General features: G+C 35.3%; 2 protein-coding genes across 8 annotated transcripts; one reads left to right on the plus strand and one right to left on the minus strand.

The window, feature by feature from the left end:
* Positions 1 to 1,080: 1,080 nt before the first annotated feature.
* Positions 1,081 to 7,724, plus strand: LOC109170312 (protein GIGANTEA-like). Of its 2 annotated transcripts, XM_019319365.1 has the most exons (16): positions 1,081 to 1,268; positions 2,166 to 2,256; positions 2,459 to 2,530; positions 2,633 to 2,687; positions 2,812 to 2,954; positions 3,056 to 3,327; positions 3,612 to 3,667; positions 3,827 to 4,067; positions 4,151 to 4,301; positions 4,443 to 4,652; positions 4,736 to 5,268; positions 5,323 to 6,241; positions 6,326 to 6,394; positions 6,478 to 6,696; positions 6,820 to 6,912; positions 7,012 to 7,724. In XM_019319365.1, the coding sequence occupies exons 2-16, from the start codon at positions 2,170 to 2,172 to the stop codon at positions 7,309 to 7,311; spliced, it is 3,420 nt and encodes a 1,139-aa protein (XP_019174910.1). In that variant the 5' UTR covers positions 1,081 to 1,268; positions 2,166 to 2,169; the 3' UTR covers positions 7,312 to 7,724. The 2 variants fall into 2 exon arrangements, with proteins under 2 accessions (XP_019174910.1, XP_019174909.1); XM_019319364.1 differs by having other exon boundaries at positions 4,736 to 6,241.
* A 92-nt stretch (positions 7,725 to 7,816) lies between these two features.
* On the minus strand, positions 7,817 to 11,177 carry LOC109170314 (UDP-galactose transporter 2-like). 6 transcript variants are annotated; one of them, XM_019319371.1, is made up of 7 exons: positions 11,072 to 11,168; positions 10,773 to 10,847; positions 10,084 to 10,333; positions 9,712 to 9,896; positions 9,426 to 9,626; positions 9,133 to 9,294; positions 7,817 to 8,389 (listed from the first exon to the last, which is right to left on the minus strand). In XM_019319371.1, the coding sequence occupies exons 3-7, from the start codon at positions 10,220 to 10,222 to the stop codon at positions 8,096 to 8,098; spliced, it is 981 nt and encodes a 326-aa protein (XP_019174916.1). In that variant the 5' UTR covers positions 10,223 to 10,333; positions 10,773 to 10,847; positions 11,072 to 11,168; the 3' UTR covers positions 7,817 to 8,095. The 6 variants fall into 6 exon arrangements, with proteins under 6 accessions (XP_019174916.1, XP_019174917.1, XP_019174915.1 ...); XM_019319372.1 differs by lacking the exon at positions 10,773 to 10,847 and having other exon boundaries at positions 10,084 to 10,324; positions 11,020 to 11,177; XM_019319370.1 differs by lacking the exon at positions 10,773 to 10,847 and having other exon boundaries at positions 11,020 to 11,177.
* Between the last annotated feature and the right edge of the window lie 2,896 nt (positions 11,178 to 14,073).

The raw sequence follows: 14,073 nt of genomic DNA on the forward strand, positions 1-14,073 counted from the left end.
CATCAACTAAAACATTTTGTCTAATTTAATTAGTCAAAATTAGATATTAATTAATTTCCAATTAAACTATACGTACTATTCAATGTTTAAAATTCATATATATAGATATATATCATCAATTAAAATGATACAGATGGAATATTAATGTTGCCCTTATACATCTTGGTGGAAATTTTACAATACAGTATGCTTTTACAAAGTTGTACTCCCCTTTTATAGGGGGATAATACCCAAAATCGTCCTCGATTATGGTGGTTTTTCTCAATTTCGTCCTAAACGACTTTGGTGACCTAATATTGTCCCAGACTTTTGTGTTTCGCTCAATTTAGTCCCAGACTTTTGTGTTTTTGCTCAATTTAGTCCCTCATTTGTTATTCTGTCCATTTGGTGTTAAATAAACAGACAATTCAGTAATTTTAATATTGGCATCTCTTTACTCATAGACATGTGAACTGCGAAATCCTTTTTTTTTTTTTTTACGAATTACTCCCAGAATTACTCCTAAAACTGCGAATATAAAATTTGATTTGCAGATCCGGGAGTAATTCTGGGTGTAATTCGTACAAGAAAGAGGAATTTCGCACTTCACAAGTTGAAAGTAAAGAGGGATCAATATTGACATTACTGAATTGTCCCTTTATTTAACACCAATTTGATGGAATAACAAATGGATGACTAAATTGAGCGAAACACAAAAGTCTGGGACGATATTAGGTCACCAAAGTCGTTTACGACGAAATTGAGAAAAATCACTATAGTCGAGGACGATTTTGAGTATTAACTACTTATATATATGTATCTCTATGAAAACACAATATACAATTTTATAAAGCATACAATATTATTGTAAAATTTCTTAAAATATATTTATTCAGTTATTATTTATTTGGAAATATATTCTCCCAAGCTGGATCCTTAACTATTTTGAGTGTTGACAGCCAAACGAGAAGAAAAAGAAAAAAGGGAATAATAAAAGAGTGTGATGAAGTTTATGTATGAGCATGGCGATGAAGTGCATGGGGACATAGAGCCATGCTGTAAATATCATTGCCACGTAGGCAGTTGAGGAAGAGAGAGATCGCAGCTAAAGATCTCCTCCTCTCACGCCTCTGTATCTTTCTCTCTCTGCTGGACACTTCCTTTTTCTCTCTCTACCCTCTCTCCACCCAAATATCTTTGCAAAATCTCTCATTTACACTCACCGGAAACATAGATCAAAGACACTAATTTTCACCAAACGTTTTCCCTCGACACTCCAAATCTATCAGGTATGTTTCTTCTTAACTGCCCTTTTTTAAATAAAAAAAAAAAAAAACAAATTTTATCTTATTTTACATTTGTGCTTGAAATATAAAATATTAATATCTTAAGATTTTTTTCATGCATATGAATGGCTTGGCAAGATGATAAAATGATTAAACAAGTTAAGGGTATAATGAAAGTTTCAATCTTTGAGTTTTTGTAGTGATCTCTGATTAAGAGGTTGAGAGCGTTAATGCGACTCTGCCTCGCCGAGTCTATTTGAAGTTTGAACTTTTATGCTTTAGGTTTGATGAAATTTTCGTATATGGTATAGAGATTTTTTTATTTTTTATTTTTGTTGGTGTAAAAGTTTGGATAGATAAATAAATATAAGTATCATTATCATCATTATTATTATTATTTTCTGAAATATGCTCTACTGATCGATTGACTTCTTGGATGTAACAAGGATAAGTTATATTGATTGTATTAATTATAATTATACATATTTGTAAAATTGCATGTTTTGATGATTGGCTATCAGGTTTTATCTGGAATTGCTGAAGAGGAGAGTAATTTTCATTGTTGGCTTTGGATTATTAATCTTTTTTTTTTTTTTTTTTACCTTAATGGTTTTTAAAACCAGGTTAATGTTATGTTTACTCCACTAGTTTCTTCACAAAGAGAGAAAATTAAGTTTTGCCATAAAATTTTGGCTTTATAGAAATATTCTTTGAGTGAGCAAGCACTGTGATCTTGAAGCTCATTCATTATATGTGGCCAATTTGAAGACCTGGGAAATCCTCTCATTGAGCATGAAACTATGTTGAGATGCATTATTGATAGAAAACTGAGCTGGAGTTTCAGTGGATATACTTTTCAGCCTTCTTTTCTTATGATAAAATTTGTTGGCTGGTCAACAGTTAAATGGCTACCTCGTCTGAAAGGTGGATAGATCGTCTTCAGTTCTCCTCGCTATTTTGGCCTCCCCCACAAGATGTTCTTCAACGGAAGGTACTTTCCTAAACTTCCTACCTCTTGGTCATCTTCACGTGTAAAGCCTTCCTACCTCTTGGTAATTTGTGGCAAAATCATAATGCTAACTAGGCAACAGATGCATGGAGGATATTGCATTTCTGATGCCAAAAATGTCATTTTTCTTTAAGATTTCTTCATTATATTAGTCAAAACAACTCTGATTTTCATTCTGTCTTAGGCTCAAACTACTGCATATGTTGAATATTTTGGTCAGTTTACATCAGAGCAGTTTCCTGAAGATATAGCCGAGGTACTTAATCTATTGTCTGCTTCTAGAATTGCTGTTTGGAAAACCTATTTCGTTTGTGCTTCATGATATATTATTAACTGGATGACTATATTGATTTAACAGCTGATCCGGAACCACTATCCATCTAAGGAAAACCGACTTTTTGATGATGTTTTAGGTATTTATAGCACTTTACTTTTTATTTTACCTGTATAATAATCTACTATTTCTCTATATTTGCATAGTAGGTTCTGGATAATAATGCAGCTTGAATGACTTTTCTAATCAATTTCAAATTCCAGCAAGATTTGTTCTTCATCATCCAGAGCATGGGCATGCTGTCATTCATCCAATTATTTCATGTATCATTGATGGTACAATGGAATACGATAAAAGTAGTCCACCTTTCACTTCTTTCATTTCTTTGGTCTGCCCTAGCAATGAGGTCAGTTTTTTAAATTTCTTTTATGACTTTTATACGATACAATTCGATTATACTTTACTATAGAAGGGCCTTTGGATTAATTGCAAACTCGTTATCTGCAGAATGAGTATTCTGAACAATGGGCTCTTGCATGTGGAGAGATTTTACGTATTCTAACCCATTACAACCGCCCGGTTTATAAAGTTGAAAGACAAGACTGTGAAGCCGATAGAAGCAGCAGCAGCTCTCATGCTTCAACGAGTAAACCAATAGATGGAGAACCGAGTGTTCCTTCTATACAACATGAGAGGAAACCATTCAGACCATTGTCTCCATGGATCACTGACATATTGCTTGCGGCACCTCTAGGGGTTAGAAGTGACTACTTCCGTTGGTAAGTCGGCTCCATCTCAACTAAAAGCCATTCGAACCCATGACCGTTGGTCTGGCTCTGATACCAAATTGAAGCATGTGTTTCATCTCAACTAAAAGCCTAAGCTAATAGTTGGGTTTCACATTAATGGTTATATGCTCAACACTGTGCACTGTATGTTACTATGTTTCTTGGAATTTGTGGTGAAAGGCTTCAGTGACATCAAGTCAAGTCTTCATAATTTTGATAATTAATGATTAGTTGGCATCATGTGTATTGACAATGGATTCTTTATGTGTTAACAGGTGTGGTGGTGTTATGGGAAAGTATGCAGCTGGAGACCTCAAACCACCTTCAACTGGTATGCTTTTTACGTGTTAAAAGTTTCTGCAATTAAATCTCCAGCTTATAGACATACGCTAGTGTGAAGAAACCGACTACTTTTCCCTTCTCATAAACTAGTTTAAAACTTTAATAATATTTGTGAGGAGTCTTTATTTACTGAAGTTGTTATTCTTAGCTTCCTCGCGTGGGTCTGGAAAGCATCCACAACTAATACCTTCGACTCCAAGGTGGGCTGTTGCTAATGGTGCGGGTGTTATATTAAGCGTTTGTGATGAGGAAGTTTCTCGCTATGAGACTGCAACCTTAACTGCCATTGCTGTTCCTGCACTTCTGCTGCCACCACCGACAACACCCATGGATGAGCATCTAGTTGTTGGCCTACCAGCACTGGAGCCATATGCACGTTTATTTCATCGGTAAGTATCTAAGCCACGTTTTCTAGTTTCTAAGACTTATTAAAAGAGAATCTGAAACTAAATTTCTCTTTTTTCTGCTTTAGATACTATGCCATTGCTAGCCCAAGTGCCACACAGAGGCTTCTGCTTGGACTTTTAGAAGCTCCGCCTTCTTGGGCTCCTGATGCACTTGATGCTTCCGTACAACTAGTTGAACTTCTTCGAGCAGCCGAAGATTATGCATCTGGATTGCGGGTAAGTGGTACCATAATGTACTAAATGATTTGAGCTCACACAATTTTACTTATTTTCTTCTTCTATTAATCATAAAAAGATGCAATTTTTAACTATTGCTTTCACTAACATGTTTTCAATTCCTTTCTGTATCACGTGAAGCTTCCTCGGAATTGGATGCATTTACATTTCTTGCGTGCAATTGGAATTGCAATGTCCATGAGAGCGGGTATTGCTGCAGATGCTGCAGCTGCCTTACTTTTCCGAATACTTTCACAGCCCGCTTTACTTTTCCCCCCGTTAAGACAAGTGGAAGGAGTTGGAGTCCAACACGAACCCCTGGGTGGTTACATTTCTTGGGATAGAAAACAGGTACTTCCATCTACGAACTTTTATGTTATACTAATATTTTGTAGTGATATCTGATTACAAATAATGGAAATGTTGTCTTATAGAGAGATATACCCGAAATTGAAGCCACGGTTGAAGCAACTGCCCAAGGGATTGCGTCAATGCTTTGTGCACATGGCCCCGAGGTTGAATGGAGAATATGCACGATCTGGGAAGCTGCTTATGGTTTGATTCCTTTAAGCTCGTCTGCCGTTGATCTTCCTGAAATTATAGTTGCAACGCCATTGCAACCGCCTATTCTTTCGTGGAATTTATATATTCCACTGCTTAAGGTCCTTGAGTATCTTCCTCGGGGGAGTCCCTCTGAAACGTGTCTCATGAAAATATTTGTTGCCACTGTTGAAGCAATTCTTCACAGAACGTTCCCACCCGAGTCCTCCAGAGAAGAAACACAGACAAGATATGTTTTTGGGTCTGCTTCCAAGAATCTGGCTGTGACAGAACTGCGAACAATGGTGCACTCGCTTTTCCTGGAATCATGTGCTTCTGTAGAGCTTGCCTCGCGCCTTCTTTTTGTGGTGTTAACGGTTTGTGTGAGTCATGAAGCAAAGCACAATGGAAACAAGAGGCATAAAGGCGAAAATTATCACAATAAGGATGGAGACTCTGCAGATTCGCCAGGAAGGCAGAAAGAAAATGGAAGAAAGAAACCGAAAAAACAAGGACCTGTGGCAGCATTTGATTCTTATGTTCTCGCTGCTGTTTGTGCTCTTTCTTGTGAACTTCAGCTTTTCCCTTTGATTTCGAGAGGGTGTAACCAATTAGATCCTAGGAATATGACTAAGATGGTAAACGAATCATCCATTGAGTTTAGAAATGGGATTCATTCGGCAGTCAGACATACTCACAGGCTACTAGCAATTCTAGAGGCACTTTTCTCTTTGAAGCCATCTTCGGTTGGAACCTCGTGGAGTTACAACTCGAATCAGATAGTTGCTGCGGCTATGGTTGCAGCTCACGTTTCTGATCTGTTTAGACGCTCAAAGGCTTGCATGCATGCTCTTTCCATCTTGATACGGTGTAAATGGGACAACGAAATTCACTCTAGAGCATCGTCACTTTATAACCTTATCGATATTCACAGCAAAGTCGTTGCATCTATTGTCAACAAGGCTGAACCTTTGGAAGCACACTTGACGCATACTTCTTCTGTGCGAAAGGAAATTATTCCCACCTGTTTTCACGGGAGAGAGAGTAATAAATGTGCAAGCTGTAACTGCTTAAAACCGGGGCCTGCTTGCGAAGACTCATCTAATCCAAGAACTGTAATATTGTGTGAGAAGGCTTCGTACTCAACAGAGACTGCCCGGGGCACCATGTGTAAAGAGATTGCAAGTTTCCCGACAGAAGCTTCAGATTTGGCCAACTTTCTCACGGTGGACAGGCATATAGGATTTAATTTCCATTCTCAAGTCCTTCTCAAGTCTGTACTTGCAGAGAAACAAGAATTATGCTTTTCTGTTGTTTCGTTGCTCTGGCACAAGTTGATTGCATCGCCTGAAATACAGCCGAGTGCAGAAAGCACATCCGCTCAACAGGGATGGAGGCAGGCAAGGACTAACCGTTATTAACATTTTATTTTCTATAGCATACATCTATTTATACTTTCTTGACCATCTATCTCCTTTCTGCAGGTCGTTGATGCACTATGCAATGTTGTCGTAGCTTCGCCTGCAAAAGCTGCAACAGCTGTTGTGCTTCAGGTCTTATTTTTACCTTTACGCTTTTTTTTTTTTTTTGTGTTACTTTTGTAGTTTGAATATTCACAACTTTATTTCCTTGCCAGGCGGAGAGGGAATTGCAGCCCTGGATTGCTAAAGATGATGATCTTGGTCAGAAGATGTGGAGAATCAACCAGCGTATAGTGAAACTGATTGTAGAACTAATGAGAAATCACGATACCACGGAATCTGTTGTAATTCTGGCTAGTGCATCTGACCTCCTTTTACGGGCCACAGATGGAATGCTCGTTGATGGAGAAGCATGCACCTTGCCTCAACTAGAGGTATAATCAAATTAACAATTTAGAAAAATATCTACTTTCGAAGAACTTTTCCTCTGCCATCGTATATCTGAGTACATGTTCGTTTGTAATATGCTGACATCGTTGCACCTGAAAATTGATCAGCTTCTCGAGGTCACAGCTAGAGCAGTTCAACTAATTATTGAGTGGGGGGAATCTGGATTTGCAGTTGCAGATGGTATCTTAAACCTTTTGAAGGTGAAAAATATTAATGGAAATCTTGAATATATGATGAAGACATGATTTGGTAAAAAAGTATTTGACTCGTGTGTTCCTTTTGGGGCAATATGATTGCAGTGTCGGTTGCCAGCCACTGTCCGGTGTGCATCTCATCCAAGTGCTCACGTTCGTGCTCTCAGCATATCAGTCCTCCGTGCAATTCTGCATGCTGGTTTGGCAAAACCGAGCACTAAACAAGTGAACAAAAACGGGATCCATGCTCCTCCTCACCAGTGCTTGAATGTAGGCGTCATCGACTGGCAAGTTGATATAGAGAAGTGCTTGAACTGGGAAGCTCATAGCCGCCTTGCAAATGGAATGTCTGCTCAGTTTCTTGACACCGCGGCTAAGGAACTAGGGTGCACTATATCTGTTTGAAACTCTAGTTATGTATGACTGTATCCTAGGTGCCATTAATTGCTGTATTCTTAACATGGAACTCCCATCGGCACGAGAAGCTGCCAGTTTGTCTTGATGGATGGTATGAAGGAAAGAAACAGAAGAATATGGCCTTTTCAGAGTTGAAACTTGAAACAAGAAATCACAGCCCTCCCCTGGATCAATGGTTGCTGTAAATCTCAACTGTAGGCACATGGCTTTATCTTAGTGTAAACTGATTACACCTGATTTGTGAAAACGTAAATCCAACATAATTAGCAGTTAGATGTCTGATGGTTGAATTTGATAGACTTGGAAACAGTGGTTCAGTGGACAATTTGACCTCTGACTTGCATGTAATATTGTAATAATCCTTTCCCTTTAATTATGCTATGGAAATTGTTTGATAGAAAGGTTGGTCTTGTAGAATAGTAAGGGCCCAAAACCAAAAGGAATGAATGATCAACAGTCAAAAAAAAAAAAAAAATATTAATAATAATAATAATTGATAATTGAATCTCACATTTCACTTATGATTTCAAAACCATTATTGAAGAGAAAAAACACAGCAAAAAAAATCAACTAATATAAATTATGATGGAGAATGGAGGACAACTAATACCTATACCATAGTTTCAATCCCTCTCAATGGAGTAAAGATATATAAGGTACAATTACAAAATTCAGAGGACCATTTAACTTAGGTAGGGTGTATCTAGAGCATGGAGGCTAAAATGTCCTTGTATTGTTGTATTATCTCTCACAACTTCAACCGTTGACATTCTTAGACCTTCTCGTCGTTTTGTTCAGGGGATTCTGGATGTTTTGGCCTCTCCTTCCCACCAGGTTTAGTTGAGGCATTGCCATACCAAACCATGCCCATAACAGCAACGATCATGCCAAAGACGACATGTAAATTGAGGCCCTCTTTCCCAAAGAACAAAAATCCCAGAATCAGAACGAGAATGGTTTTCATATGACCGAGCACTTGAAATGAGACAGCAGTAAATCTGCCAATGCAGATGAACTGACTAAGATTGGTGCCTATAGCAATAGTGCAAGAAAGAAGAATGAACGCCTGCAAAAGCACAGAGTACAAAAATAATTGTGAGAGGTCAATATAATCGTCCTTTGCGTAATAGGAAAGAACATGCACCAATTAATGTTCAGATAGCAGAAGATCATCCATCAAGCTAAGAGTAAAATCAGTAAATGTGTGCTCAGGTTTCTGAAAACGTGTCTAAATGTACATCAATTTCATACTTCACCATTCAGAACAATTAAACTTTTTATAAATCATCACAATAAAAAGATGTATCGTAATATCTTTAGTATAATGCACATATACCTGCAACTAATATCAACTAGTGCATCTAAAGTGAAATTACAAAATGCCAGCTATAATTAGTGTTAAATTATCATACAAATCAAATGACATCCACATACACACACTAGTTATGTGCTGCATAGTAGCCCATGTGTTTCCCACTTTCCCTTTGGTAAGTATATCAAGAACATTACTTGCTATTTTTTGTGGCACTCTAATATTTATACGCAATTACCCAGGAAAAAATGCAAAATTTAAGGAACGGTGGTTTGAATTCTGAAATTTAGGACAGTGAGTCAGCCATGAGTGGAAATATGAAAAAGTTTTTAAGCACCAACAAGATGCACAGAAGAAAATGCAGTTTTTGCAAGTATACTCTAATCTTAGCAAGATTACAATCAATCACAGAGTTCTTCCAACACTATAAGTATGCACTCCGAAAAAAAAAAAAAACACAATAAGATTTCGATGCAACACACAGGAGAAATACTAACCGTAGATGCAATAGTGAAGTTATAGTGGTCAATCCGGCTGCTTGTCAGCCAATAATCCAGAAAGGGGCCAACTATCAGTAGACTGGCAGCCTGAGCAGGAGCAGTATGTCCCAGCAGATTGAATGAACTTAATGAATATTTCCTTTGAAGGAAATGAACATACTGCATTTATAAACCAAGATTTTAGAAATTCCCTTCAAATGTGAACAACTTTAGAAGAGAGATTTTCTTAAAAGCATAATGAATCAAATAATTTGACAAAATCAGCACATAAGAAAGGTGGATGAACTTACATATTGTTGCAGAGCCGTGCTCCATACGGCAATTAAGGCAGCAACGAACCCTTTAGTATTAACACTTACATCAGTAACTGTGCAGACAGCAACACCTAAGAGCACCACACCAATGCTGAGCTTTGTGTCCCTTGAATATCGAATCTTGTCAAATACAACTTCCAATAAGCAAGATACAGGGATCATGCTTAATTTTGCAATCTGATGGTGATCCGGAGGATAAAAATTATTGAACTGTACAATAGTCTTAAAAAAGGAGGTTCGGATGGATGAGCAGAAGATTTACCTGGTAGAATCCCACTGAATTCCACATTAAACTGACATTCATCCCAACAATAGAGAAGTTTGCAAATAGTATGAATTTCAGAAGGTCTGAAAATGGAAGATGGGAAGATTGGATGTATCCCAGCCATCTAAGAACAACTGTCATCAAGGTGGTTGTAGCAAAATGCATACCAGTTAATGTTGTAGCTGCAACAATGATTGAAATTAAAAGTTAGAACAAAAACATAATGGTGATTATCCTTCGATATTAGATATATAATCAAAATAAAAAAGAGTAGACAATGAGTCATTGTTTATAAATGGATGCCACAAATTTCACAAGGGAAAGATAAAGCTATAAAAGAAACAGCAAACATAAAAATAAGAACTTTACCAAAACTGAAGCCATAAGTTGCCATTAATGCCTTATTGACAATAATGATTCCAACAGATGTGACAACATTGAATATCCATGCTGCTGCATCACCTGCAGCCTTCTTTTCAGCCTTGCTAGCAGGAGCCTTAGGAGCCATTTTGATTTATTCCTGTACAGATGGAGCCCTTCAACCCTCAATCACCATAAGGAAGCTCTCACAATCCCATATCCAAATATAGGACCTTTTTAGCTTTCCCACCTAAAATCGCTACAGAAGATCATTAAGCAACCTGGACAAATTAGGCAAACTCATAATAATTATTTTAAAACAAAGAAAAAGAAGAAGAGTCAAGTTCATAATAGAATTACTATAATCATAACCAGCCAACTATCTAAAGAAACAATAACAAATAAGTCAAAGAAACAGTATATTAAACTACTACATCAAACCTCCAACCTCAAAATGCAATATCATTCACATAGTATTGAATCAGCATATCAGCAGTTACTATTAAAGCATTATACCCAATCTAAGCCCTCAGATTGAGAGCATATCTACCCAATCTAAGCCTGAACAAGATAATAAATTGTACGTACACTCACTGAAACTAAACTAATTACATCGATCACAACACAGATCCACATATTCTCACATCACCACCACTGAAAAGGATCGAAACTCAACCAGAATTCCAATGTTATATTACCAGATCCAAAACACACGAAAATTCACGCAGATCCAAATCACACCCCAAACGTAGCACGAACGTCGTCCATACACAAATAAATATTTGTGCGTGGCGCGAGCGTAGTATTGTCAGTGTCTTGAAGATGATAATTAAATAGTCGAATAAATGATAGACTAATAGTAAATTGAAAGACGAACCGCAATGAAATTAACAAGAGCGAAAGCGACTATGAAAAACGAAAGGGAATACAGATCTTCAGACTCACTCCCTCTATCACTTCCAAAACGCAATTGAGTGATATACAGAGAGTATAATTACGTCTCTGATTACATACACGCCAGCTGAAATGGCGTGAGAAACCCAGCAACCAAAATGGAATCACACAAAGAGAAACAGAGTTGTGAGCTACTTCTTTTCTGTTTCTTTCAGCTGCTACTTTTGTTGTTGATGGGTTATTTTTTATTTTTTTAATAAGAAAAAAAAAAATTTCATTTAGTTATATACATGGTATAAATTTAATCTCTGAATTATATATATAACTATCTAACTCTATAAGTTATGCACGAAATGACAATTTTAGTCCCTTGTGAATTATTTTTATCGCTTAATAACGTGATTAATTTTGTCATTCAAGAGCTAAAATCATCACTTTATACATAATTTAAGAATTATATATAACTCAAAGACTAAATTTGTACCATAAGTATAATTAGAATACCAAAAATATAATTTTCCTAAAAAATAATACTCCCTATATTAGGAAATGCTTCTCCCAACTATAAAAGTCACACAATTTGTGACTCCATATGTGACTTTTTTTTATATACATAATTTTCTTTTTATTTAAAATCTCAACTAATAAAAATTTATCATATGGAGAGTGACAAAAAGTGAGTGACTTTTGTATGAGCATTTACATTCTTCATTAATTAATTAATATTTTATTTGTAACTCAATAAATAAATGTATATATATATATATATGTGTGTGTGTGTGTGTGTGTGTGTGTTGAGGGGGGGGGGGGGGAGGGTATGTCATTTATATCAAATTTGTGTATTATATAAGATTTATTTATCTGATAAACTTGTGATATATCGACCAATTTATATATAGTTAATGAATGATTGCAACACTTATAGATTTCTTTTTAAATAATACTCCTATTAATTAATATTATATTTGTAATTAATGGTATGTTATTTATATTATTCTCTTTACACCATTTTACATGCCATCTTATTATTTATTACTTAAAAATAAATGATAAATAATCTGAGCATTTATTAAGTCTCGTTAATTAAATCATACGCATAATATGAAAATAAATAATATTAAATACTCCGTAACATGTTTTTATCTAATAAATTTATGATTATTTATTAACTAATTTATACATAGTACATAGCTGACTTAGTGTGCTGACCGTAGGGACGGGGGATTAGTCTTCTGGCTTTCGGCTGGAGGGATACCTTTGGGCAACCAAAAAAAATAGCTGACATGTACGCTGTGACCAATTGGGCAATCGTTATACCCTACACCACGGCGCGCGTAGCACTGTGCGCCGCGCGCCTCCCAAAACGACGTCGTTTTGGGAGGTGCGGTAGGAAGTTGCTGTGATTATGTGTATTTGTTCACACAATTATGTGTATTTGTTCATACAGTTATGTACATTTTTTATACAATTATGTACATCCGAATCAGAAAATTTGTGTGTATTATGTTAAGAGTTGATGTGTATTATGTTAAAAGTTTATGTTTATTATGTATTATGTTAGATTATGTGTATTATCTTTTAAAAAGAGTATGTATATTTTGTTATATAATTATGTACATTCATGTATATAATTATGTGTATTATAGTATAACATTATGTACATTTTTGAACAACGGGTTTTTTTTAAAGAAAAAATTACTACCATTCACTGGGGCGGGAAATTTCAAAAAAAAAAAAAAAAAATTAAAACGACGTCATTTTGCATCTGGGCGCACAGTGCAACGCGCGCCGTGGTGTAGGATATAAATTGCGCTGTGAGGTCACGTCTCATTCTTGAGACTGTGTAGCTGTGGTTTTTGTTTTTTGATAGCCTGGGTTTCCCTCTTGTATTACCAAAAAAAAAAAAAAAAAATCCTTTTTTTTTTAATGCTACCAACTATATTATATTGTAGTATAGGTTTGATCTCATGATCTCCCATATGGGATATATCACTACATGCCATCTGAACACAAGGTGCTTGACAACTTATATTTCTTCTATTTGTACTCTTAATAGTATATATCTTTACCCGTCACATACTGTTTTTCTAATGCGATTTGTGTCTCTTATATGGTTTGCAAACTATTACACAAAAGTTATGTCTACTCAATACTTATTCTTTAAGTAGTGAATGCGAATTTTTCTCATCACAATATATATATATATATATATATATATATATATCCTAGCCATACGACTTGCATTGCTTGGTCATAAAAAGAAAAGAAAAGAAAAAAATCGTCACCTTAAAACAAAACAATTTACATTACCAAACTTGATGTATTGAGTATTAGTTGACATAAAAATTATTTTTTATAAATGGCACTTTAACATCTACCTTATTGGGTACACGATTTTTGCTATTAAATTATCAAATTTTAAAAATATAGATATAAGTTATAACAATATACATTTTTTTTTTTAAATTTTAATCATCATCAACAACAACAACAACAACAACAACAAAAACAACAACAACAACAACAACAACAACAACAATAATAATAATAATAATAATAATAATAATAATAATAATAATAATAATAATAATAATAGTTTATAGCACATCATAAATGCATTTATTTATTCGAATTTTTTCTCAATGAATGTTACAAATTTCTAACAACATTTAAGTTCATCAAATAAGGTCCTAATTTTTATTGATTATCTTTATGGCATACTTAATTTGCATTAATAACAATGGAATTTTTTAAACCAAAAACAATGTGCTAAATTATTGTACTGTGCTACTTCCTCTACCTATTGTAATTATAAGTTAGAACAAATAGGTGGAATCCCAAGTGGATTGATCGGTTAGTTGAAGTTTTAAATTTATGATCATTTATTTCATTGTGATTTTTTGTAAGCCAGAGTCACAAGTTAGACTTCATCCAAAGCGTACTCACTATAATTAAAGAATTGAATTACTCATTATGCTACAATTTAGAGACTACAAATTTTCGAAATAAGAACAAAACAATTACGAAGTACAAAAGCAAAATAAATGAGTTTTGTTTAAGGGGAAAACAAACATAAAGAGGTTTGTTTGTGAGTGAATAAAATAA

Source organism: Ipomoea nil, unplaced genomic scaffold, assembly GCF_001879475.1.
Source record: "Ipomoea nil cultivar Tokyo-kokei standard unplaced genomic scaffold, Asagao_1.1 scaffold3321, whole genome shotgun sequence".
Classification (NCBI taxonomy): Eukaryota; Viridiplantae; Streptophyta; class Magnoliopsida; order Solanales; family Convolvulaceae; genus Ipomoea; species Ipomoea nil.